The sequence below is a fragment of the Dermacentor albipictus genome, unplaced genomic scaffold (genome assembly GCF_038994185.2).
Source record: "Dermacentor albipictus isolate Rhodes 1998 colony unplaced genomic scaffold, USDA_Dalb.pri_finalv2 scaffold_28, whole genome shotgun sequence".
Classification (NCBI taxonomy): domain Eukaryota; kingdom Metazoa; phylum Arthropoda; class Arachnida; order Ixodida; family Ixodidae; genus Dermacentor; species Dermacentor albipictus.
The window spans coordinates 1,481,726-1,509,545 of NW_027225582.1; the positions used below are offsets into that span (position 1 = coordinate 1,481,726).

The 27,820-nt window shown below is 45.3% G+C and overlaps 1 protein-coding gene across 1 annotated transcript in view; it reads right to left on the bottom strand.

Moving 5' to 3' along the window:
* l(2)37Cb (lethal (2) 37Cb) overlaps positions 1 to 27,820 on the bottom strand; it is a 298,164-nt gene that overhangs the window by 187,620 nt on the left and 82,724 nt on the right. Inside the window, exons 7-9 of the mRNA XM_070529703.1 lie at positions 13,618 to 13,752; positions 11,060 to 11,137; positions 7,950 to 8,075 (exon numbers count right to left, since the gene is read on the bottom strand). Of these exons, the coding sequence (XP_070385804.1) occupies positions 7,950 to 8,075; positions 11,060 to 11,137; positions 13,618 to 13,752 (339 nt within the window). The remainder of the gene's footprint in view (positions 1 to 7,949; positions 8,076 to 11,059; positions 11,138 to 13,617; positions 13,753 to 27,820) is intronic.

The following is a 27,820-nucleotide window of genomic DNA, read 5'->3' on the forward strand; positions in this document are numbered from 1 at the left end:
TTACAAGAGTGTATATCAGCGGCTAGGTGCGCAGCAAAAACAAGCAGACGGTATATAGACGACTGGATTCTATTGTGCCTTTTGCTGCACATACGAAGCTCGGCCACATACTCTTTTTTGCGAAGCAATGACATATTGCCTTTGCCGTGCATCACCACAGTGAGAAAATATACAGTCGAACACGGATATATCGAACTCGAAGGGGATCGCGAATTATATCGATATATCAAAAATTCGATATAAAAAATACAGGCTCAGAGACTTTACCTGTGGCGGACGATGACCTACCGATCGGCGCATTCAAGAATGACAACTATTTCCGCACACACAACGCAACGTAATGCTTTATTTGCGTGAAAAAAAATCGCTTATGTTGGTCTGCTTCTTCGCCTTGCAAATGAAATTAAAGACGCCAACCTCGATCTAATCGAGGCTGTTCAGGTGCGAAAGCCCGGTTCCTTCCATGTCGCCGCAACAACGGCGAATCAAGCTGAACGCTGCCGCTACTTCAGCGGCGGAGTACGAGCGTGTAGCCGCACCCTCGTCCGGACGATCTTCGTCACCACTCGAGCTGTCAGCCTGGGTCCCTCCGACTGCAGCTACAATATCCTCGTCGGCGAGGCTCGCAACAGCCTGAACATTGCTGTCAACGTTCACATAATCGTCAGCAGACACTTCGGCTGGAACGGCAGCCGGGAAAAGGGACGACAACTCGCGAAACGCGTCGTCCATGCACTCGTTGTCGCCGTTGCCGTCTTCGCAGGTTTCAGGAAGTTTGGCTGTCACGAGGCCTGCCTTCCGGAAGCAGTTGGCCACAGTATCCTGCTTCACGTCTCTCCAGGCGCCCGTCATCATTTGAATGGCCCCCAGCAGGTCAACCTTAAGCTCGGTGCCCATGCGGAGGTTCACCAAAAGCCTATCAATGAGTCGCCTCCTGTAGCCGACTTTGAACGACTTAATGATGCCCTGGTCGAGCGGCTGCAACTTTGCTGTCGTGTTCGCCGGCAGAAACTTGAGCGCTATGTTTTCGAGCTTGCGGGTGGTGTGATGGGCCGAGCAGTTATCGACGAGGAGGCAAGCGTGACGCCCCGATTTGCCCAGTTCGGCGTCCCACGCTTGCAGCCATTCTGTGAACAGCTGACGCGTCATCCAAGCCTTCTTATTGAAGGCGTAGTGAACGGGGAGCTGCTTGCAGTTTTTGAAGCAGCGCGGTGCCCTTGCTTTGCCAATTACAAAGGGCTGGAGCTTTTGAGAGCCATCCATGTTAGCAGCGAGCAGAACGCTCACGCGGACTTTGCTCATCTTGCCCCCGTGACACGTGCTGCCCCGGACGTCGAGCGTCTTGCTGGGCAGCATCTGCCAAAACAACCCGGTCTCGTCGGCGTTGAAGATTTCCGCGGATGAAAACTTCGCGCACATTTCCGGCCATTCCTTCGAAATCCACTGCTGGATATCCTGGCTGATGACGGCTCCGCTTTCCCCAGAAATGGTTTTGCCAACTATCTTATGGCGGTTCTTAAACCTCTGCAGCCACTCTGTGTTGTCGGCGAAGTTGTCATCACCGAGTGCAGCGGCAAACCATTTGGCTTTAGCCATTAGCATTGGGTCATCCACCGGAATGTTCTTAGCCCGCACCTCTAAAAACCACGCATAGAGGGCCTTTTCAACTTTCTCGTGGGCAGGAGCGCGCACATGACAAGCTCCCGACGTTCGTAACTCCGCCGCTTTCGACTTTATGTCCGCCTTGTTTTTTAACAAGGTGCTTAGAGTGCTCCGAGGAATCCCGAAGTCGTCTGCCACCGTCGCACTTTTCTCGCCCGCCTCAACACGCTGAATGGCTTTCAGCTTTGTCGCAAAGTCCAGGTTCTTGCGCTTCTTGACGCTGCTTGTGCTTGCTGCGGCCATTGCTTCCGCGTCAGCTCACCACGATCCAGTCACACGTGTCGTGAGACGCACGCAAAACAATAATGAACACGAAACACAAGAACGCGCACAAAACACAAGAATTCACGTGCGCAGCCACCGCCAACAAAGCGCTCGCGATGGCCACCTCCGAGGGCGACAGCGACGTACGAAAGGCACGAGCTGTGGCTGGCTGAGCAAAACTCGTGAAAAAGCAACAAGAAAAAAAAAAAGGCAAAAAGAGGAGGCCACCGCCGCCTTCGTTCCTGGCTACCTTTTCCAAGCCGATCACTATGGTTACGTGGGGGAAGGATGAGAGACATTGGGAGAGAGAAAAATAAAAGCAGTTCCGCAAGCAGGGTGTTGCCGCAAGTCGGAGAGCGTGCGTAGCGGGAGTACCGTCTGAGCCTCCCTCCCTCTCGCTCTCACATTTTCCGAGCCTTTCGGGGGAGGCGCGGAGCACGCGGGTGCAGCGAGTGCCGAGATCGCGCGGCGTTCTATATATCCAATGGCGGGTAAAAATATTGTTCGATATAAACGTACGAATTTCTATACTTTTACACAGAATTTTCAAGGGGATAATTTACGAGTTCGATACAGACAATAATTCTATATATGTGGGTTCGATATATCCGTGTTCGACTGTATAAGCATGGTTGGTCAAAAGTGTAGATTTGATGAAAACTTCCTCAAAGCCCTCAAGATAAAGGTTGCCGCAAAGACCACATTCCAGAGGGGACTCCTGATCCTCGACGAATTTCGAGTAAGGAAAGAAATGGCTGTCAACTTGCAGACAATGGCATACACTGGCATTGTTTATCATGGAGAGCAAGATAATCAAAGTAATGAAATGGCAGATCATGGCCTCATCTTCGCTTTTGCTACGTTTGGTGAAACCTACTTACAGCCAGTAGCCGTGTTTGCATCTAAAGGACCAACTAAGGGGACGCTGCTTTCTCAACTCCTGATCCAGTGCATCGTACACCTGGAAAAAGCCGGAATGTTCGTTGACGGAGTAGTGTGTGATGGTGCATCCACCAACCATGCAATGTGGAAGCATCTCGGCATCACTGGTGCACTGGGTCAAGTCCGTAATTCCTTTGCGCACCCATTGGACAGCTGTAGAAAAGTGTATGTACTGTCCGATACTCCTCATCTTTTTAAGTGCGTCAGAAACAGGCTTCTGGATAAAAAAGTTCTAAAGAAAAGACGGAACTGATAAGGTGGTCCTGCTACGATGCCCTGTTCGTTGCAGATGGCAAGAACAAAGCAGAGCTAAAGGTGTGCTCCAAAATAACATACCGTATTTACACGATTGTCAGTCGACCTATTTTTTTTAAACTTGAAAATCTGAAGTGGGTGGGTCGACTTACAATCGAAACCAAAACACGGCACCTCAAAAAAAAAAAGCGAGACCAACAGGATATCAGGAGAGCTACAACGTAGTTACAATTTTATGTTTGCTCTACAGCCCCACCCGTAGCTTTCCGCTATCCCGCGCGTTTGTTTGCTTTTTGGAAGGGTTTTTAACATTCTTTAGTTTTACAGCACACACAGCACTCATGGGGGTGGAGGGGTGTCAATAGTTCATGGAAGTGCCGCTATTCCATTTGCGGCGGCACCCTCAGAACAGCGGCGTTTGCGGGGAGTATCGATAGTTCATGGAAGAGCGGACACCACTCGCGTTTTCCTGTCTTTCCCTGTAGCTCTTTAGTTTCATGCGTTCGATTTGACTGCCGGCCACGTGCTACTTCCGTGCTTCCTCAGTCATCACGAGTGCTCCGAGTCCACTAAACATTCGGCGCTTGTTCACAGCAGCATTGAAGAGGGCTGCCATCCTTTACGCTGAAGGAACAAATAACTGTGCAGCGGGCCACAAGCTTGATGTTTCTTAATGGGTGGTGTGAGAGTGGTGACGGCAGCGAAGCAAATTTTCACTTGTGACGGCAAGTGAACAGGTTTGCGCGAGCCAAGTTGGGACGCTTTCCGGAGCTGGAGGCCAAGCATGTGGCGTACATCGCTGAAATGCGTGATCGGTCCCTGCCATACCTGTCCCTGTCCCTGACGTACGACATGGTCATGAGACAAGCCTGGATCTTCACCTTCTAAGGACCTGCTCCGCCGTGAGTACGAGTGGCTGGCGGCAGAAGATCGCGAACTTACGCCAACCGCACATGTCAAAAGAGCCTCCCTGACCTGTGTGTGGTTGGGTGCCTTCGGTGTATACATATGCATGCAAATGCACTTATGCACGTAAATGCAGAATTTCGCTGGACGACGACATGCTGTGGGACTGTAGCAGCAATGACCATGCCAGCTACTAATAAATTTTCGTTATGGAATGCACCAGTGGGTATGCTCTTCTTCCCCCCCCTGTCACACACGATATGGGGGGGTCAACTTACATTCGAGTCGACTTACAATCGTGTAAATACAGTACAATCACGTAAACCCCTCCAAGATGCTAAGGATGCGCGTAAATCTTGCCACTCAGATATTTAGCAACTCCATGGCTAAAGGAATTCTTTTCTATGCAAAAGGGAGGCGCGCCTCGTTTAGCTAATGTCGAGCCGACGGTCGAGTTCACGCTTTTTTTAAATGATCTGTTTGACGCTTTAAACTGGCGGTTCCCCGCAGAAGGCTTTATCTTCAAGGGCAGTACGGTAGCGCAATTAAAGGACGAGACAAAAGAAGACACATAGGGTCACACACAGCGCTAACTTCCAACAATGTTTATTATCGAAAACCAGGTCGCACTTGAGTCACAGCCACGTGAACAGATTAACAATCAGAGCGATACATTTTGTGATATGTTAAGCCATGCACAAAAATTTCAGTTCTTTTTCAGAGAGAGCCAACGATGGTTTGCTGATACATGAATCCCCTAGGGCATCAATCTGCTCGGCTTTTATTATAAGTCTAGTGAGTTCGCACTTATTTCTACTGGTAATGATTGTTGATTCGAAGAGAGGGGAGCGCTTATGTAGTTTACAATGAAGGGAGACAAACCCATCTGATACAAGTTTGTCGACGTTATTTTTGTGTTCGCGCAGTCTAATGCATCTGCCCGACTGTCCGACACAATACTTCCCACACGATAAGGGCATACGATATATAATTGATGTCTTGCATTCTCTAAACTTCTTCCTGTGTTTAACGTGGCAGCTAGGGGCACTTTCTTTCTTTTCTGGTTTTGTTTTCCTGCACAGGCCAATTAGTTTGTTGGGTGCTGAAAAAACCACATCAGTGTTACCTCGGCGGGCAATTTTCTCCAGGTTGTGCGACAGCTGGTGGATATAAGGTATCACTGTTGGTCTTTTTTTCTCTCGGTTACTATTTCCTTCTGCTCGTTCAGCAGTCCCTGATTGCTGCACTTGCTAAAGTATTCCCTCTGCAAATGATGCCAGTACGTACATGATTGGGATAACCTGCTTCATGTAGCCGCATGGCCTGTTGTGTGAATGCTTCGTCAGTGCAATGATGGCAGGATTTAGTAAGTGCGTTAGTGAAACACATTTTCGCAATTCCTCTTTTTACCAGTTTAGAATGAGCTAAATGATAAGACAGCAACGTTTTTTTTGTCCTGGGACTGTAACACCAGCAAGTTAGATCATCACCGAAGGTAAATTTAACATCAAGAAACTTGATCTTTTGTTCTATAGGCACTTCTAACGTAACTTCTAGTGGACAAAGGCACTCGCGTATAATATTACTAGCAGCTGAACACTCTGTGTCAAAGTCGTCTAGCTTAACATTGACAAACACTAAAAAATCAACAAATCTAAATATTCTAAAATAAATCAAATCTAAACATTGTTGGAAGTTAGCGCTGTGTGTGTCCCTGTGTGTCTTCTTTTGTCCCGTCTTTTAATCACGCTGCCATACTCCCCTTGAAGATGTGTTACCAACAAGTTCACATTGCAACCCTCGAGAAGGCTTAAAACTGGAATGCAAGGATTTCTGTGTTCTAGAATCTGCATCCAAATGGCTGGACTCGTGGGAGCAACAGGTCGTGAGCGGTGAAATCCACAAGGACCTTTTTTTGACGCAGTCAACTGCCAAAGGCCTATGCGTGACACTGAAATCTGTGCGCAAACTGTCAAATTACCTGCTGAAGGACTACGGCTTCAAGTATGTATTGACAGCGAAGGTGAATCAAGACCTGCTGGAGCGTTTCTTTGCCATAATCCGGCAAGCTGGTGGTCAGAATGAGCACCCAACGTTCCCCACGTTCCTACAGCTGTACCGCATGCTGAGCTTGTATTCTTTGGTAAAACTGCCAAAGTTTGGGAATTGTACGGAGCCTGATGAAAGGCAAGTAGCCGTAGTGACTTTAGCTGATATCAGAGAGATATATAAGGGGTCAGCAATGCAACGTGCAGGAAAGTTGCATGAATTGAAGCAAAGGCTTGACGGGCTCATCGATGAAGGAAGCTGGGAGTGCGACGATGTTTTCGATTTAGACGAGCCTGACGGAGACACAGCTGTAGCAGACTGCATTGTTTACTATGTTACAGGGTTCGTGTCAACAAAAATTCGCAATGGAACAACCTGCTCCATTTGCAAGGATGCTCTTGAGGGAAAAAAAAGGTCTCGCAAATGTGTCCGAAGCTGATCTCGTTAATTGCAAAACCAGGGGCTGGCTCACGCATCCAAATATGCACCTCTTTGACTTCTTCAAATACACTGAGGAAAGGTTCGCAAAGTATGCAGGTCACAGGGATGCATACGACAAAACTACTCATGCCATGCTGGACAATTTCCACTTCACGTTTCCTTGAAGTACGCACAAAGAAGAAATGCTGGCGAAGTTGCTGCATTAGTATATCTGTCTACGCATGCGTCAGTACTGCAAGCAATTGAAGAACAAGCATGATGAAAAAAGAGCCACGAGTTGTGCAAAATGTCAAAGGTTGTGTGAACATGACCTCTTGAATGAACCGAGCATGAATTTTCTTGCTTTTATGCATTCCATGCACTTTCATTGTACACATTGTGACTTTTTCTGTTATCAATTTTTTACTTAAGATTCTAAAATTCTATCAATAACTGAGAAGATATAAACGTGTTGATGTGATCTTATGCTAAATATGCGGGGAATAGCAAACAGATACGAATTAGGCTTTTGAACAAGTGATGCGAAATGAAGTTGATTAAAATATTACATGCGTGATTAAAAAACGTTGTTAGTCTGTATCATCACGCAATTGCTGCAGCCCGCACGATTGCACCAGCAGCTGTTCCAAAGTCCTATAACATTATGCTAATACCACCGTATTGCTCAGGCCTTACGTCATTACGGCAACATATATCTATATGCAGCCTCCAACAAAATTGAACCAGAAGCCGGCAATCCTTCCTCTGCCTGATTTGTTTCATACTGCATGTGAACTGCAATTTGGGGGATCATGCTGATACCAACGTATTGATGAGGCCTCGGCTTACGTTATTAGGAAAAAAGTAGGTTATATGCAATCTCCAGCGAAACAACCACACGCCGGTACCCATTCCTCCGCCTGGTTTGTTTCATACTGAACATGGATTGCAATTTGGGTGTCAGACTTTGTCGGCACTGTGCAACTCATTATTAACATGCCCAGAACTCACAGACTCACAAACTGTTCGAAAGTCATTGAAAGCGCTGGGTTGAAATAGAAAATTTCAATGCCTTGAGCAAAGTGCTCCTACCACCATGAGCGGGGCACAGTGATGGGGCGTGCGGAAAGCAGAGCCAAAAGGGCGTCAGTTTTTCGCGGCATCTATCAGCGCTCCCTAGAAGCAGAGCTTTAGCGCAGTGCGCCGTGTGACGGCGTCTGCTCACCTAAGCTACTTCTTACACCGTGGTCATGCTTTCGCTGTGAAGTTGGGCATGCTCCACATGGCATAGTGCAGAGTACCTCTCACTGGCTGGACCACTTCCCTTACCTTCCTCCCTATCCCTCTCCCTGTTAGGTCAATGAGTCATCCTTACTGAATACAGCTTGATCATTGTCATAGCGGCACATATGGCAGACAACAAAGCACCTGTTGCCAACAGGGAGACCTGCCTGGTGATCAGCAACAGCTTGGAGGAGATCTTCCCGAAAGGGAAAGACGGGAAGGCTGCGACGTGTCTCCTGGAGGCTCAGCTTTTTGCGTTCGTGCTCACTCAGCTCCGGCTCGGGTTTGCTGTCCTGTGAAGAAAGGACACCAACATTCAGGAAGTGAAAATCTTATCATGCACACATCCTGTTGCTCCACAAAGACAACCCAACTCTCCGGTTGCTGTTCACATTTCTCTTTCTCCTCTTCAGCCCCCCCAGAGCCTCACTGCCAGTGTGTGGTGACTGATTATACTCCTAATGGGACATGCATAGTTGGCTTGAATATTCCCATGTTTAAATAACATCCCTGTCTTTCCTGTCTTCTATTTCTCTCTCTCCCATGTTTAAATTAACAGCAGTGTTCGACAAATGCATGAAAAAAAATAAAAAAATAACAAAACACTCTAAACCACCGGAGGATCTTTAGCCCCTCAATGCATAAATTTTTATTTTATTATGAAAAGATTAGTCACGCCTTGGTTTAGGTCAGTTATGGCCAAACAAACCTAAATTTTTTTTAAGAAACGCATCGTCGTGATTTTATGAGCAAAGGTTCCACTTATATATAATATACGAGGGCGAATCAGAATGTCTTCGCCCCTACAGTGGACTCTTCTTTAAACACAACCTCAAGGGACCAGGGAAACTGATTCCGTTTAGCAGGAGTTCCATTTACTGAGAGACAAATCAGAATACAATTGCATGAATACGAAACCAAACAACCACGAGGATGGTGCTCCGTTTAAGAGGCAGTTCTGTTTAAGCAATTTCCACTTGTCGAGATTCCACTGTATTCTTTATTAGCCAAAATATGTACGTACAGGTAATTACAAATATACATACTACACTACGTGCCTTACACTACTTTTCCACATAGTCTCCACACCGGTTCAGACCATTTGTCCCATCGTAGCACTAAATTTGAGATGCCCCTGTGGTAGAATTTATCTGGCTGACTGTGGAACCACTGTCAGACTGCTGTCTTGGCTTCACCGTTGTGCGTGAATCACTGTCCTGCCAGGGAATTCTTCAGCAGACTGAAAATGCGGAAATCACTAGGGGCGAGGACCGGACTGTACGGTGGGTGTTCTAGACTCTCCCAGTCCTAGTACCAGGTGCACGGTCTCCCGGGAAGCTCACTGTCATGCAAGTGCTCACAGCTTTTTGCGAACTTACCACACCACCACCTCACATTTCTCAAAGCGAGACACTTTTCCCCATATGTGGGCTGCATTTCCTTGCAGATTTCGATAGGCGTTAGTCCTTTGCTCCATAGAAAACAAATCACACTTTGTTGCTCATATGCCGTGGACTTGTGAAGCACAACCGTGATCTTCAACAACTGACAGCAGTGCCGTGACACGGAGCTACCAGCAGATAAGGCCAGACGGGTCTGAGAAAGTTCCACACCTCTGGGAATGGATATGTTGACTTCGCATTTACAGCCGGCAAATTGGCTAAAACAAAATGGGGGCAAATACTTTGATTTGCTCTCATACCATGCAATTATGGGTATATTTCATGACAGGCAGGCACTCAAACTGCAATAAACTTGCAAAAAACTTCTGTAATGTTTAATGAAATATTACAGTCGAATCTTGATAATTCGAAATCGAAGGGGCCCGCCGAAAATTTGTTCGAATTAAAAGGACTTGTTTACAGCGAGCGAGGGCCATGAAACTGCCTATGTCGGCGAACGCTCACTTCTTGATAACGGCAGAAAACGAAACTTCAAGGAGCGGACTAAGCTGGCGCCAGGCCGGCGGGGTTGGCGGCGCTAGCGCAGAGACCGTCGAAGATGAGGGAGTTATGAGGAAGTTCAGAGGAAGTGCGAGGAGGGCCTGGTTGCAAGGAAGGGCAGGAGGGAAGCAGATTTGCTTTCCCACCAGCTTGCTCGATGACGCTAATTACCTTTGCCACCTACTTCCACCGAAGCAGCAGAGTTGCTCTGGCCGGACTGGGCATCCCTGCTGCTTCCCTCTGCGTGCTCGCATGTTTTTACCTTCGTCTGCTGACAGATCGGTGCTCTATTTATCTTCTTCGTCCTGTGTTCTTAATGCGAGTCATGTCTTACCAAGATAATGAAGTCGTTGCCGCTGATCATAATCATGCTGGTGTACTCCCTTCTGTTGTGGCGTTGCCGAATTCGAAAGACAAGGAGAATGAGGTATTGGGTGTTGCCTTCGTTTCCTTGTATTCGGACTCTGTCTTGTCACACAGCACTGGATGTGGCACACTGTCTCCGTTTCCATTGGGGCGTCTCGGTTTAGACAGGTCATTGTAAAAAAAAGCAAGCGCAAACGAAACCAACCAAGCCAACCAAAACAAGCGCGAGCGAGAGCTGACATGAGCAGATGATGGTGCAAAATAAGCGGTACAGCTGAACCAGACGCGAGTACAAATAGAGCGGTTGGGCGGGCCCACTTGATACCTTGTTCCTGTGCTTACGTCACTGTGGGGCCACTGTTATTGGTCGCTTCTGCTCGCGGCTCGCTTGCCGCCGTGGTGAGGCACAAAAAATCGTCCCAGGACCAATCCCTCCTGCAGTGCACGTCTTGCCGCTAGTGTGGCTGGGGCAATACGGCGCAAAGCAGAAACGGCGACCTTGCCATTTGAGAGAGGATAACATTTCTGCCACTCCCCTCCGCTGTGCGCAGCCTTGAGGGGTTTCTCGTCAGCCTTTCCTCTGTGGCGGGGTCAGAGCAATGCTGGTCGGAGGTGCCGCCAGGTTATTTGGCCTGCTACTGAGAGCATTGTAGAAGCGCAGTATGTTCAAGTTAACTGTCGCAAATGCTTGCGCATTCAAATTACCAGGCATTTTCGCCCATTGGAATACACATAACTCTGACGGGACCACAGTGCCAGTTCAAATAAACTAAGTTCGAATGAAGCATGTGCGAATTAACGAAATTTGACGGTACTTAAATAAAAGCTAGTTCAGAGCTGAGCTGTTAGCCATGCACACCTTGCAGGACATGGTGCTAAAATTAATTTATGTTCATGCCTTTCATACATGTTAGAAGATCTTACGAAAAACAACAAAAGTGCTTTTGCAAGAAAGTTTTTCAACTCACCTTGTGCTTTGTACCTGGTACACGGAGAGCTTGGACGAACTCAATGGCATCATCCAAGATGAGGTCATATTTCTCTTCCTGTCAAAGTAAATGCAGTAAACACACATACAAGAAAAAGAATAGCTCTGTTAGCAACCAATAAAGTGTGAATACCTAGGACTTAGGCCCTATATAGCTGATGTTCTTACTGACCCTTTTCGCAAAGCAGTTTGCTTTAGAGAAATGAGATGACCATCACAGCAGCGTGCCACACGTTGCCTCACCGTAAGCGCCCGAGTACGAAACCATTACCTCTTCTGCCCTGCTTCTGTGCGATCAACTGTCGGAAATGCAATTGGGTTTTTGCTAACCCACTGTGCTCTATTCATGCTGCAAAATATGGAGCGGTGGAGTGAAGATGGGCGCAGCAGTTGGCTGCAGAAATTGTGCCTGGCATGTTAAGGAATGGAATGAATCTGTGTCTCCAAGTTCACGGATCGCTGCTACATAAGGACTGCCTGTGATGCTGGCTTTTTGCGAGGCACATCTTGCCTCGATGATAAAAAGAATTCACTCATCTGCCAGCGTTGTATAGCGCTAACCTCCAAGGGAAGGACTTCCAACACCGGAACATTAGCATGAGTGAGTACCGCTCGTTATACAGTGACAGAGGGCATAATGTCAATTCTTGGCATATAGTAAGTTTCTCACACTTATCTACACACATGTACCCCAACTCACATGCGAAATCATGCCCACTATATTGCCAACATATCATGAATAAGTGAACGGGAGCACACTTGAACAAATGCGCTGAAACATGGATGATGGCTACTACACTGGCAGCACACTAACATTCCAAGCTGAACATTTCGTAACGGTCCCTGCAGTAAGCAAGTGACCAGTGATAATAGGCATTTGCTACAAGCTATTACAATGTACATAACATCTACATTACGCGCCTTGTGCCCAGCAAGAATAAATTTATCGCGACTGAGCACACATAGGAACGATGAGGCAGAAAATAATCAGATAGTGACCACCCGGGGAATTTTATTGAGTCAGAAATGTGACAAGCTGCTGCTTAAAAGTATTTGCTAAATAAAGACAAGAGCTAAACACACCGATACTCACTCAATTCATAAGCGGAGAGTTAGGATAGCTTCGCATACATCTTTAGCCCCACTTTTATTACATGCACTGTATACGGTGCTCACGCTATTTGGACAAAGCGTAATGATCTCCAAAAGTGCTTATGTGACATCTGAAGCTGTAGCCAAAGCTTTGCGTATTGTCTGCAAGTCACTGTCTACGATATCTGCCGAAACAGAGACTTGCAGAGCTGCATCGGCGTCATCTACATCAGTTGTAAACACAGAGGTAATGGCGGGAGCTGAGGCAAGCAATGGATGCGTCACCACGTGATCACACATTGCAGCGCCCACGGGACCGCCGTGAAAAGAGTCAATGAGATAACACAATTTCTTACAAGGTTAGTACTTTATCATTCTCTAATGGGACACTAAACAGCAGAGAAGCACAATATGGTAGCACTTACTTTTATTATGGTCACAATAGGAGCTATTACAATGACATCATAATTGAATATTTCTTCAATTCTAGCACATAGCAGGAGACATTAACAGAACAGCTCTGGCATATATGCCAAGCTTATTTCAAGTAGATATTTATTACACCATTATACAACAAGTTCAGACAAACACCTATAAACCAGCTTACCATGCAGATGGTATTGCAAAAATCAATACAATTTTTCATCACAGGAATATTTTGGGCCGCCTGATTATCGTGACATTTTTCGTGCTCCCCGCTGTGTCTGAAAAATCAGTCAGCAACTGTAAGTAGTTTAATGGGTAACAAGGCGTGGGGATTTAGCAAAACCACTTTTCCATTGGATCTGCAGTTTATGCATACTTTGATGTGGTTCCACTGAATGCAAGTCACCGAAATGACCAGAATAGAGAAAGCTAAACACCCCTCTATTTCAGTCATGGCCATAAAGTGCACATCTTCTGCATGGCGAAAGTAATGCTAAGCACTGTTTAGCATTGCCGTTAACTGGTTTCACATGCCCGTGCCACAGTGGAACAATTCTGCACAGTAATATTTCAAGTGTACCCCAGCAATACACAGATCTTTCTTGCACAGGTAGAAGTAGTGAACGACCCTGGCAATACCTGCCGCTTCAGGTGCATGTAATGCAATGCTTGGCTGCTACTGCACAGGGCATCTGCAGACATCACAATGCTCTTTTTGGTCACTTGGTTTAACAGACTTCAACATGAGTGCCAATAACACTAACAGAAAGTGTGCCTGCTAGCAATATTTTTTTCATTGCGTCTGCGCCCGGGGAAATACCCAACCACGGAAAGTGGCCATCTACAGAAATAGCTGCACCCAACTAAGGCTCCAGTAATGGTCTCACTCACAGAATGTGACACTCGTATTGAGCACAGAGTTATTAAACTGTCGCTCTTCCTTCCATTATGCAAGTTGAGCAGGAACACATGGAAGTTATACCGCTTGACTCTAGACGAAAAGACATGCACCGCTCTTACCCTGTGCTTCTCCTTGGCATCCCTCGCACCAAAGCTCATGCGGGCAATGCCCATCCGCTCTTCTTCCCACTTGCGCTGCTCTGCCTGTGGCACCTGCTCACGCTCGTCCACTTCAACATACTCCTCAATGTCGTCCTGCAATGTCACCCCGCGGAACAAATAAGCATGCATCCTGAATGGGTTCCATAGGAACTAAATCACCGACACTAACAAGAGCACAGTGGGGTTAATTGCTTCTGATCACTAAAAAAAATTGATTTGGTGCATCAAAATTATAATGTGAAATAATGGGCTAGAGAAGATGAGGTGCTATACTTGCAGAGCCTAAACTCACAACCTCCTTAACAGAAGTTCTTCCCAGGCTAATTGTTGGCAAAGAAAAATTTAACAGGGTGAGATGCACAGTGCACAGGATAAGAGCTACGCTTCCAGCTGCAGATTTATTAGAAGAAAGAACACCACATTTAATGTGACCTTTGTTTCATATCACAAATTTAATGTCAAAGTAATGGCAACATGCTTGCACTTAAGTACAGATCTCTTGCCAGTAAGCCTTCAGTTGAAAGTAAATAATGCCAGTGTACCATACTTTTGGTGCATGTTACAGAACCCTAGGTGGTCAAAATTAATATGAAGTCCCCCACTATGGCACGCCTCAAATTTAAAATGTGGCTTTGGCACATAAAACCATAGAATTTAATTTTAATTTTTTTCAATTGCAAGTGCAGCACTCGTCATGTTCTGAGCAGTGCTGTATACTAAGTGAACTAAGGGGATGGCCGTCCTCCCTTCTACATCCACGGATAAGTATGTGCAACCTAGCCTTGATAATGACAGCCACTGCTGCTCCTGGCCACCCATGAGGGAGAGGAAACTAAGCAGGTATGAAGGATAAGGTGATGGCTGGTAAGAGAAGAGAAAATGCTTAAAAGAAGGGGTTAGTTGTGATAGTGAGAGGAAGGGCTACAGATGCTTCTTTAGTGGTGGTGACAGTGGGCAACTCCTGAACCTGGATGTTCAACTAAAGAATGTGAAAGCAACGAAGCAACAGGAAGAAATCAAAATACCCCCCCCCCCCCCTCTAACCAACTTGACCATTTGAGCTTATATACAGAAATGGAAGGACGTTGACTGGGGCGATAGCCAACCCTAAATCTGTAACATGCTCTTGACACTCGAATATTATGGCACAAAAATAATTATAAGCAAAAAAAGGGGGAAAGAAAAGAAAGAAAAAGAAAATAGAGGTCTTCTGTAGTGCACACAAACTCACTCACTGCTTTTATCCACACATTCAGTTACCACTGCTTTTCAATTGGCATCTTCGAAGTGCAGAACTTTACATGGTGCATGACACAAGCTGCAAAGATGACTGCTGCAGTGCCAAGGAGGCTTCGGTACAGGACCCTGATGTTCATGAACATTTAAGGGACCCGGCACGAGGTATGCAGAGAGATCAACTTGAAAGCTGGGTTATTCCAGAGGCATTAAGACATGACACAGATGGTGAAGCAAGTTTTTAGCTGTGCCAGAAGCCCACCCATAATTTGCAGCTTACAGAAGAAAGCCCCCTCTTGATTCCAGAACTCAGGAAGTCTAGACTGCAGAATATCTGGCCAGTAAAGACCACCCCTAGACCGAGCCTAGACTTGAGGAGGGAACGGAAGAAACGGAAGAAAAGAACAGATTTCCCTTATATATTTTTTTTATCGGACCTTCAACTAGCCTTCGGCTACAGGTCCGACATGTGATTGTTACTTGTGTATAACCTGGAAAAAAAATAAACAGCTTTCTTAAAAAAAAAAAAAGCCTGGTACATAAGAAGCCGATCAATGAGTTTGCGGTAAGAAGGAAAATAGAGGCATTCCGGATCAAGCTACAGAACAGGTATTCGGCTTTACCTCGGGAAGAGGACCTTAGTGTTGAAACAATGAACGACAATCTCATGGGCATCATTAAGGAGTGCGCAATAGAAGTCGGTGGTAACGCCGTTAGATAAGAAACCAGTAAGCTATCGCAGGAGACGAAAGGTCTGATCAAGAAACGCCAATGTATGAAAGCCTCTAACCCTACAGCTAGAATAGAACTGGCAGAACTTTCTAAGTTAATCAACAAGCGTAAGACCGGACATCAGGAACTATAATATGGATAGAATTGAACAGGCTCTCAGGAACGGAGAAAGCCTAAAAACAGTGAAGAAGAAACTAGGAATAGGCAAGAATCAGATGTGTGCGTTAAGAGACAAAGCCGGCTATATCGTTACTAATATGGATGAGATAGTTCAAGTGGCTGAGGAGTTCTATAGAGATTTATACAGTACCAGTGGCACCCACGACGATAGTGGGAGAGAGAATAGCCTAGAGGAATTCGAAATCCCACAGGTAATGCCAGAAGAAGTAAAGAAAAACTTGGGAGCTATGCAGAGGGGGAAGGCAGCTGGGGAGGATCAGGTAACAGCAGATTTGTTGAAGGATGGTGGACAGATTGTTCTAGAAAAACTCGCCACCCTCTATACGCAATGCCTCATGACTTTGAGCGTACTGGAATCTTGGAAGAATGCTAACATAATCCTAATCCTTAAGAAAGGGGACACCAAGGACTTAAAAAATTGTAGACCGATCAGCTTACTGTCCATTGTCTACAAAGTATTTACTAAGGTAATCACAAATAGAATCGGGAACACCATAGACTTCTGTCAACCAAAGGACCAGGCAGGATTTCGTAAAGGCTACTCAACAATAGACCATATTCACACTATCAATCAGGTAATAGAGAAATGTGCGGAGTATAACCAACCCTTATATATAGCTTTCATTGATTACGAGAAAGTGTTTGATTTAGTTGAAACCTCAGCAGTCATGGAGGCATTACGGGATCAGGGTGTAGACGAGCTGCATGTAAAAACACTGAAAGGTATCTATAGCGGCTCCACAGCCACCGTAATCCTCCATAAAGAAAGCAACAAAATCCCAATAAAGAAAGGCGTCAGGTAGGGAAATACGATCTCTACAATGCTATTCACAAAGTGTTTACGGGAGGTATTCAGAGACCTCTTCCGAGACTGTTAAGCATTACTTTAGTTTCTGCAGATTAATTTATTTGTGCACCCATTCTTCCACTTTGCCTGTCTCTGACTCAGACAACACTGCAAGAGTGTTGTCTGAGTGCCTGAAGGTGTAAGTATGGGTATCGTGTATGACGAGTAGTCCCCCTTAAACTTCCTGACCTGTTTCCACATCATTTTGGATGTGACGGTGCTATTAATTGTAGATATATATTTCTGCCAAGACAATTTTTCCGCCTGTCTCCGAATATATTGAGCTTTCGCTTTGGTTTGTTTGAAACTCAGAAACTTATGTTTTGGGTATCTGCGTAAGATTCTCCAAGCCTTATTTTGCTGCTTTTTTGCTACGGTGCATTCATATGTCCACCAAGGATTCACCTTTTTCTGAACAACGCCAGAAGATTGCAGAATAGCTTTCTCAGCTGCAGAAATCATGCAGTTAGTAAATTTTTCATTAATTTCCTCAATGCTTAGGTCTGTTAAAATAAGCTCCTCCAGCCTGGCACTTTCTGTGAAAATAGCCCAGTCTGCCATTTGTAACTTCCAGTGGCATGGTTTGTGGGATATAATAGGTAGTGTTGATGTAAGGTGGATTAAAGCAGGTAGATGATCACTGCCATATGGAGTCTCCAGTACGTCCCATTTAAAATTAGTAAAAATATCCGGAGAGCAAAATGCTAAATCAAGGCAGCTAAAATTATGTGAACTCGGTGAAAAATGTGTTGGCGCACCTGAATTCAAAAGACAGATGTTGTTTGTCAAAATAAAATCTTTGATAAGTTGTCCTCTTTGGTCATTCATATTGCTGCCCCAAAGAGTGCAATGAGCATTAACATCTTCAACTAAAACAAAAAGCTCCAGCAGCTGGCCAATTAAATTTTACATGTCTCGAGTTGTGAAATGGCTATGGGGAGGGATGTACAATGAACAGATGGTGAAAGTCTTAAAACATAAAACGGTGACAGCTACTGCCTCGAACGCAGTATTTAATGAAACATTCCGTGTGGGGATGCCGCCTTGGACGATAATAGCGACACCTCCTGATAGATGGCTGGAGTGCTCGCGGTCCTTTCTTATGACAGTAAAACCTTTAAGAAAACGTGTATGTTTGGGTCCTAGGCTCATTTCTTGAAGGCAGAATGCTACTGGTGATAACTTATTTATAATGTCTTTGATGTCACCTAGATTGTGAATTAGGCCTCTGCAACTCCAATGAATGATGAAAGCCATCTTATTGGAATTGAAAAAAAAAATTACTTATGTGTGTGAGCTTACAAGTTGTACGTGACATGTATTTAAAAGCTGATTACTCTTATGAAGGGCGGTAACAGTTCAGGTTACCTTTCCCTTTCTTAGTGGAGTTACGATATGTTTCTCCTTCTGGGAGCACTCTAAGGAGCGCGGGTCTTTTGGCGTCAATGACGCTGGGGTTTTCGATCAACCTCCATTGCCTTTTCCGAGGCACTAGATGATCGAGAGCCAGGCAGCGAGATGCGCGTCTTGGGCCGTGGGGTACGCTTCAACTTCAGGCCCTGCGGCACTGTAGTCTGCCGGGCTGTCTTCGATGACGATGGAGCAGCACTGGCTGCAGCCACCAAGAGGGTGGTTGGAGTTTCTACAGAAGTACCGGACATGGACCCAGAGACTCCTGAAACCGATGTGGCGCTGCCCCCTGCCGCGTCACACTGGCATAGCTTACTTGAGGTAAGTGCCCTAGCCTTTTCCTCACTTCATAGAATGAGATATTTTTCTTTACAGCTATTGCGATTATTTCTTTTTCGGTTTTTCCAGCAAGGGCAGCTCCGTGAGTAAGCTGGATGATTGCCCTTGCAATTGACACATTGTGCGAGAGCATTGCAGTTGTTAGGTGGATGGTCGTTGGCACTACACTTTGTGCATGTTTCTTTGCCTCTGCATGATTGAGATGCATGCCCGAACCTCTGGCACTTGAAACACCGCCTCAGGTTTGGCATGTATGGTCTGACGTTGATTTTCAAATATCCTGAGTCAAGTGAACTAGGGACAGTGCTACTACCAAATGTGAGTCACATGTTTCGTCGGGATCTGTTGGTCATTTCGTCGTTGTGGGTTTCTCTGAACCTTAATTACGTTTTGCTCCTGAAATCCTTCGAGGAGCTCTTCATCACTGAGGATCAGGAAGTCTTCTTCTGATACAACTCCCCTGCTAGTGTTGAGTGAGCGGCGTGGGGAGATATAGTTACTTTGATGTCACCGATATTGGTGAGTTGGGCGAACTTTTCTAGTTGATCTTTCTTAGTCAGTTCAAGGAGGAGGTCTCTGCTAGCCATCTTTGAGGCCTTGTAACCAGGTCCAATTGTGTTTGCTAGGCATTTTGAAACTATGAATGGTGACAGTTTTCTAACGGTGGTGTTGGCTTCACTGTGAAGAACATAGTATTTCGGAAATGTGTCTTCGCTTAGTTTTAAAAAGAACTGGAAAGTTGCTTCGGTGCGACTTCTTTTCAGATGAATCTGAAAGTCGCGGGAACGCTTCTGCCATTGGATGGTTTCAAAATTCGGCGGTGGTGGTAGCCACCCACCACCAAGCCCAACAAGGGGACGTACAGGTTCCTAGAAACCTGCAGACACCAGCTATACACCGCCACTATAAACTAATGTATATACCCAAGGTTGAATATATTACACATGGTTAACCCTTGCCACCAGGAAATATGGAAGTAATAAGAAGTGAAGACAGGAAAGATGGAAAAGTGGGAGAGAAAGACGAAGATTGGTGAGGAGGACAGGAAAAGGTGACTGCCGATTTCCTCCAGGTGGGGCAGTCTGGAGGTGCCGCGTCTATGTGAAGCCGAGGCCGAAGAGGTGTGTTGCCTCTGTCGGGGGGCCTTAACGGTACAAACACCCGGCATTGGCTCAACCCCACGATCCCCTATTCCCCGGACACAACTAAGCCGCGCACGGTTAGGAGGGTCCAACCCTCGTGTGGTCGGGTACGTGGTGTCGCAACACACTAAGCGCCTGCTTACGCAGACACCCCTGCCAGGGAGAGTGAAATAATCAGAAGAATAAGAATGGGCTGGGGTGCGTTTGGCAGGCATTCTCAGATCATGAACAGCAGGTTGCCATTATCCCTCAAGAGAAAAGTGTATAACAGCTGTGCCTTACCAGTAATCACCTACGGTGCAGAAGCCTGGAGGCTTACGAAAAGGGTTCTACTTAAAATGAGGACGACGCAGCAAGCTATGGAAAGAAGAATGATGGGTGTAACATAAGGGATAAGAAGAGAGGAGATTGGGTGAGGGAACAAACGCGAGTTAATGACATCTTAGTTGAAATAAAGAAAAAGAAATGGGCATGGGCAGGACATGTAATGAGGAGGGAAGATAACCGATGGTCACAAAGGGTTACGGACTTTATTCCAAGAGAATGGAAGCGTAGCAGGGGACGGCAGAAAGTCAGGTGGGCGGATGAGATTAAGAAGTTTGCAGGGACGACATGGCCACAATTAGCACGACTGCGTTTGTTGGAGAAGCATGGGAGAGGCCTTTGCCCTGCAGTGGGCGTAGCCAGGCTGATGATGATGATGATGGAAGCCCACACTAACTGCACACAGCATGTAATGACACAAGTAAAAAAAAGAGCCCACAAACCTGCAAACAACAAATGCCTAGTACTGTGGAAACTGGGAGCCCACACAACAGCTCACATTGCAAATATGAATACTAGACAGGCACAAACCGAACAGGAATCAATGGAATTGAACACTCCTGTAATTATACATCATAGGGACACCAATGTGAATCTAGATTGGGGCCACAGTTTCGGAACAAAATTCAGAAAAGGAAGTTTAACCTTAATTTTCTATTTCATTAAGTCACATTTCCTTTGCTAATAGATACAGTGAGAATTCTTTAAGAGCAACCTGCCAGGCTATTCTTACTTGTTGCATTCCTTTATAAGCCTTCAAACAATGTGTGACATCTGGCAGAATCAGCAAAAGACTCCCCCCCCCCCCCACTGCTTTTCTGTATCGCTCACAGAATCAAGGCAATTCCTTAAATTCCTATTTGATTCAGTTTCAACAATGACTATTCACACACGTCGAGGATTTACCAAACTGTATTTTTCTTCCCTGCTCAATTGCAATGTAATCATCCCCTTATTGCCAGTGGCTGACAACTTCTAATTTCTAATAATAACAACTTCCAATAATATTGTTGTTAATCCCTCGAAAACCAAGTTTATTGTATTTAATTTCCCCCAGAAACCATTTTGTTCAGTTCCATAGCTGATTCTTGGCTCCCATTTAATCCCTTCTAGCACTCATTGCTCATTCTTAGGGGTAGAACTTGACTCTAACCTCAAGTTTCATTATCATGTTTCGAATATTAAAAATAAAGTTGCTTACGACATTTGGTTACTGATTAGAGCCCGCCAATTCTTTAACTGTTCTACACTTGTTTCGCTATATTACACTTTTATACACTCACACATCAACTACTCGTTAATACGTTGGGGAAATACATATAATACTGACCTCAGTTCACATCAAACTTTGCAAAACCAAGCATTTAGAATAGTCACCTCTAGTCCCTATAATACCAGCGCTCTCCCATTGCTACACTCTAATAATCTGTTTGTCAAAAAAAGTGTGTTGTATAATATGGGTATATTTATTTTGAAGTTATTGAATAATGAAGTTCCTGCATGTATAATTCCTAAAACATGCCTGATAAACGCTACTGTCCCTAGATTTGCTTTACACAATAATCTCATTTTACCTCAGGTGCACATCAACTATGGCAAACAATCAGTTCATTTTGCAGCTTTTTCATATTGGAATTCCATACCACTTTGCGTCAAAGCTTCACGTTCAACATCCATATTTAAAAAACATCTGAAGAATTTTCTTCTAACAGAAAATATTGAACATTAACTTTTTCTTCTTTTTTTTTTCACCCTTACTTCAAATATTCCGCTGTTCTGATACCTTTCTTTTTCATTAATAGTCACATGTATTTCGAAGTTTTTTTGTTGTTGTTTCTATTGTTGCATTTATGGTCATGTATATTTGAAATTCTTTTGTTGTTGTTGTTTGTATTACATGTTTCGGTAAAATGTTTTGTCCGTTACTGTTAAATTCGTTAAGTTCATTTAGTTTTGCTGCATTTGTTCCCTGCAATTGTATAATCTCCTTCGTTCGATTTATTGTATTTCCTAATCTTGTTTTGCATTCTCCAGTACTTACTTTTTTCCATGTTTGCTTATATATGACTTTAATGTAGTTCTATTCGTTGCTTTAGAAAACGCATATTTATAAATAACAGGAGGTCCCGATACAGTCTTTGACTATGGGACCTCCTTCTGTATATTATTTTTTTATATAACCTGTAATCTATAATGAATAAAATCAATTTAAATTTCAATTACTAATCAGAGACAGGACATGAGAAGTCACCAGGAGTTGGCTCCATAATTTGTTTCACAGTGGTGGCGTCAATCTTACACCTGCATAACCATATTTATTCAAATCTAGGCCGATGGCTTTTTAAAAAAATATTCATATACCAAACTCTAGTGCCAGTTTAGATTCGATGAGCTTAAAAAACATGCCAGTTTTTAACTGAAATTGATAAATATGGTGCACAGCTAGCGCCAGCTAGAAAAGTCAGTGTTGCAGCCGCTACTAACCATGCCAGTAGCCAAGTGAAGTAGCCAAGTGAAGTAGACAAGTGACGTCACCATTTTGACCTGTGTTGTATTGTTGCCTCCTTTACTAGATGCCTGCCGCATGGGCGAAAAACCAGATGCCGAACTCTTTCCCTTTTCTCATCCCCACTAGTGTCGGTCGCGAGTGGCACATGTGGCTGGCAGAACCACTGGGCACTACCTTGCGTGGCTTCCAAAATCTTCATCATGCATGCATGCATGCCGATCTTGAAGGCCATTAACCTCAATCATAGCTCAGCCTATGCTTGCAGTCATCAGTCATATGGGAGACGGCTATTCTAGAGCCAGACAACAAGCCTTTAAAGAGCACATCCAAAGGATTGTGCCGACCATAGTTTCACCATGGCACCGACCACATAAACACCATGTGCTGGATTACCAGCCATTGGCAACGCCCGCTGCCTGTGATGATAGTGTTGGTTGCAAATGCCACCTCGCAACGCTTGTTCACAACTGAGGGCAGGCCCATTGCACTGGGTGCTCGCACTATTCCGCAGGCATCTAGTAAAAAAAGCAATGGTCGTATCAGCATTCAGCATGGCATTGTCGTAATGGCACCAAACAGGCGATGCCACTATGCTGCTGCTTTCAAACGAAAAGTTGTGCTAGCCGCAGAGGCATTGTTAAACGTTCAAGTCGAGGAAGACTTCAGCAATGATGAGAAAAATGACCGCTGTTGGAGTGGGCAATGGGAGACACTTTTTGTGTGCGCCGGCCGCTAGAGGCGATGACAACAATGTAGAATAAGCTCGGCATGTTCATATTCAATAAATGCTGTTTTCATTTTGTGAACGCTGTACTCACTTTTTTGTTTGGCCTACATTAGAGGTTTTTTTTTCTCTTTTCTTTGGACTTCTGGGGGTCGGCTTAGAATCGAGGCCAGCCTAGATTCAAGTTAGTTTCTTGCTTCTGAAAGCAATGTTCTTGGTGAAAGTTACACTTTTGACAGTTGAAAGCACTATCTGTCTATCTACAGCTTTAAAGAAAATTATGGGGTTTAATAAAGCAACTTGCGAGCTGAGAGATGCCATAGCGGGGAGTTTTTTGCATTATTTTCGACCACTTGTTTTTTTTTTGTTGTTGTTTTCCAAATGCACAGCACACAAGCATTTTTGTATTCCGTTCTCCACCATTACTCTAGCTTGAATTGAGTGTTTGCCTTTGAAGTGGTGAATTGCACAACTTGCCTGAAGAACAACAACAATAATAATAATACAGTAGAACTTCGTTCCTACATTTTGGAAAAAACAGCGACAAAACATGTACTAACCAGGAAAATGTTTGATCCTAAGTAACTAAAAAAATTTGATAGACTCAATTATTGTTGACATCTACGTAATGCGAAGCGTGGCACAGATCGTTGTGGCACGAGACACCGACGCACATCAAACTGATGGTGCTATGGTGGTCCCAGACACGTTTTGTTGTTTTTCTATTGCTTGGTGTTTTAAGAGGGTGATGGGAAACCAAAACCAAATCGAGCTGATGGGCAAGTGGCCTGAGACAGGTTTTGTTGTTTGTCTATTGCGTGGTATATTAAGAGGGTGATGGGAAACCAAAACGAAATCAAGCTGGTGGGTGACACCAGATGCTACTGAAGTGACACGTGATGTCCAAATCGCGCTGCCTGCAGCACGGAACGGCAGCATGTTTGGATCATTGCCGCCTAAAAAAAGCGCACAGTACGCTACCAATGGCATTACACAACACGCACTGTAATATAGATAGGTGAAGATGCTTATCACAGTAGGTTTGGGGTGATAGCGGTCCCCGGGTGGAGATTTGCTGGTACCGGAACAATATACTGTGCACACGGTCGTTTTCACGTGAAACGGGCAGCTATATACTGTTCTCGCTCACGGAGGCCTCGTGCCTTTTCTTGTTCAAATGGGATCTAGTGGCAGGAAGAGATATACAATTGCAGTCTGCAGCAGGGAACGGCAGCGCATTTAGGTTATCGCCTATTAAAAGCATGCACTACGCTTCTGACGGCACCATGTACTGTGAAACAGATACATTCCTCAAAAGATTTACACCTTTTGGGGCGTATGTTGTCCCACAACAATAATCGTCATGTCTTGCCTGCATTTCCTTTCTTTAAAGGGAAGCTGAAGCGGTTTTCAATTTCCATGAATTGCTGGGATTGGGAGGAACAGACCTAATAATTTACGGTTCCGAAATTTTTTTCTTCGTTTTGTTAATATAAGGGGCGGAAATCGCTTTCTAAATCACCCCCGCGGACACGCCCCCATCGCTTCCCGGAGCGCCGGGTGAGGAGGTTACCAGTGGAGAGAACCGGTGAGAGTGACGTCACTGGCGGGGACCGAGCTGCCGGACCGGCGTGCTGGCATGCGCTGGCATGCCTCTTTCCGTCCTGCGCTTTACTGAACGACGCTACGAGAGATTTGCCGCCGCCGCCGCTCACGTTTGTTTTGCGATTTTCGTAAACTGTTCTTTCCTTCTGTGCTGCGTGAGTGCCTACAGCCAAGGGCGCCCAACATGCCCTCGTTCTGTGCAGCATTCGGCTGCGCGAACACACGCGGGCGAGACGATGTGGTGTTTCACAGGTTCGCGAAGCACAAGGAGCTTGCAGTGCAGTGCGGTGAGGAGAGATAAGTTCGTGCCGACGAAATCAACTGTGCTGTGCTCGGACCATTTCCGCGATAGCCGGATAGCCTTACGACAAATGCGGAAACGCGTTGTTGCTAGCGTTGCTATACTCCGTTTCATACATCAGGTGCAACGCTGTGGAGGCTTGAGATACTTCTTGCAGTGGCTGCGTTCGCACTTAGAAAAAGTTCGGTGTTTCTTGACCCGATTTTTGAGAAAACTTTTCATATATAAGCTCAGTTCTGAATGAAAAAAAAGAATTTACCCATAGAAACAATCCGTGTACTTATACGGCTGCTAACACGTTCTTTTAAATCAATTTTCTTTTCGCCATTCTTTAATTGCAGCCCGTCGCGGCAGCTTCACGTGCATGCTCGTGCGAGCAAATGCCGCTGGCACGCTGCGAACCATAGACGGAAACGCGCGCAGTAATAAATTTTGGTAACCGGACTTCGTGCGTAGCTTCCACAGCGTTGCACCTGAGGTATAAATTGGAGTATAGGCTTGCCTATAGTGACATTCGACGTACGGTTGCAGTTATCATGTTTACCACACGGCGGTGCTAAAACTGCCTAATATCTTTATGTCAACACTAGCATGGAGCATACCGATTATGCATACCAACACTAGCATACCGATTCTTGATCGAGCCACAATCGCAAAGTCGTCGAACCATATTCTGAATATTGCACATATAATCCCCCTGACCATCTCGATCTGGATGTGTATGATAAGCAACTTCCATGACTGTACCTCGCAGCACTGCATGTGCGCGCTTTGAAACGCGGCACTTATGTTAGCGATCGTGTATCAACGCTCAGAAAACCACGGGACTTCAGACAAGCAGCGGCAAGGTGCTTGACATCGCGGAATTGTACCCGTGTTTACAATCTAATGAGAAGTTAGTGCTTCGGCATTCTTCCAGCAGCAAGTTCCCAGTGACACTTTAGCGCATTTTTTCTCCCGCCATTGGAACGTGCAGCTACATGAAAAAAAAAAGCATACGTAACAGCTAAGATTTCCAGCGCGCGAGAAGGTGTACACATCGCTCTCGCTTTTGGCACACTCAACATCGTCGTTGCCGCCGTTGCCGCCATCGTTTTCCGTATCGGCTGTCGGTTCGAACATGTACGGCGAAAATACAAGCTGTCCGAGACAGCGAGAACGTTCCATAATGCTTACAACTCAGCTATGCAGCCAGAACAGAACAGCGTGCTACGCTCTGAAACGGCGGCATGCGGCGGCGCCGACCGGCGACTGCCGCCACTGACGTCACAGCGGCTCCGACCAATCACGGGCAACAGCGGCGTTCGCGCGATACCCTGAGGCGCTGGTGCGCGTTCCCATGAAAAAACAGCCGCTTGCGCTTGTTTCCGCCCTTTTTGAACGAGATATTCGTGTTCAGGGGACTCAAAACTGTAGAATGCCGCAGAGAACTCATTTTTTTCGAAAAGTGTTTCAGCTTCCCTTTAAGGGACACTAAAGGCAAATAATAAGTCAATGTGGACTGTTTAATCACCGTTCCAGAAACCTCGCAATGCGTGTTTCGTGCTAAAACTTAGTTCACAAGAATATTGCATCTGAAGGGTCCGAATACCTTTTCCGAAATTCAAATCTCCTGCCACCCAAATGGGGAAGTGGTGACGTATATGCCATCACCACCCTTTGCTGCCGTTGGTGAGTAAAACGGCACCTGACAGACAGCAGAACCGAGCCAAGACAGACTGGTGGATTCGCCGCTGCAGCTGCTTTTTGGTCAAGTGGTACAGAGTGTTCGGGCATCCCATGACATCATATGGAAGTTGAATTTTCTGCTACTTTCAGTTTGTGCAAGTTTCACGAGCTAGCAAAAATAGTGCAACACTATGCAATAACGAAACTACTGAAACGCGAGAGTGTGGGCAGCGCAGCGTCAAGCGAAAATGAAACCTTTCGACCACCTACGTCATTGTCAAGGGTAATTTCAAGGAGTTCTTTCTTATAAAAATGAAATAGAGCTCGACAAGTAGTATTTTATTTCATTTTGTAATAGAATACAAGGATGTTTTTTGCAATTAGTGGTTGAGTACTAATGACAAAATTTAACTGAGGAGTGCTTTCGTCATCGGGCAAGTACTTGAATGTCTCGGGGAAGTCTCTAATGATGACCTGCATTTACCTCTATATCTCAATTATTATGGCTCTGTTCGTGATAATATTGACACCTTAGAGATTCTCGAGCACAGATCTATCGCTTTAGCTTCAGTTAATATTTGCCTTTAGTGTCCCTTTAATGCCGTGAGCCTAGTACTTCCAGGTAACAAACGATATGTGCATTATCAGCGTGACAAAGCACTCTCGACAGAAAAGTAGCGAACACAGTGTTTTGAAGAAAGGAAATACAAGCAAGGCAGATGATAATTATCGTTGTGGTACAAATACAGAGCCCAAACGGTGCAAATGTTTTAAGACTGCAAGCGAATATGCTTACTGCAAAAGGATTGGTGGTGACAGCTGTGAGTGTCACGTGCGATAACCCGGAGAAGAATTTCTGGTACCAAAATGAGAAAGTGAGTGCACACCAGCATTTTCATGCGAGACGGCTGGGCGAGTATCGCAGTGAAGTTGCCATGGTGGGCAGCTATATACAGTCAACTCTCGTTACAATGGACCCTGATAATCGGACAAAAAATGTCTGTTTTGTCCGAAGTCTGCAATATCCAAAACACCGCACTTCCAAAACTTTCATTACAATGTCTAACACCTTTATTGCAAAGAGCAAGTGATGAACATCCAAAGTTAAAAACAAACAAAAAAGTTGCAGTTTCGCCCGAAAGAT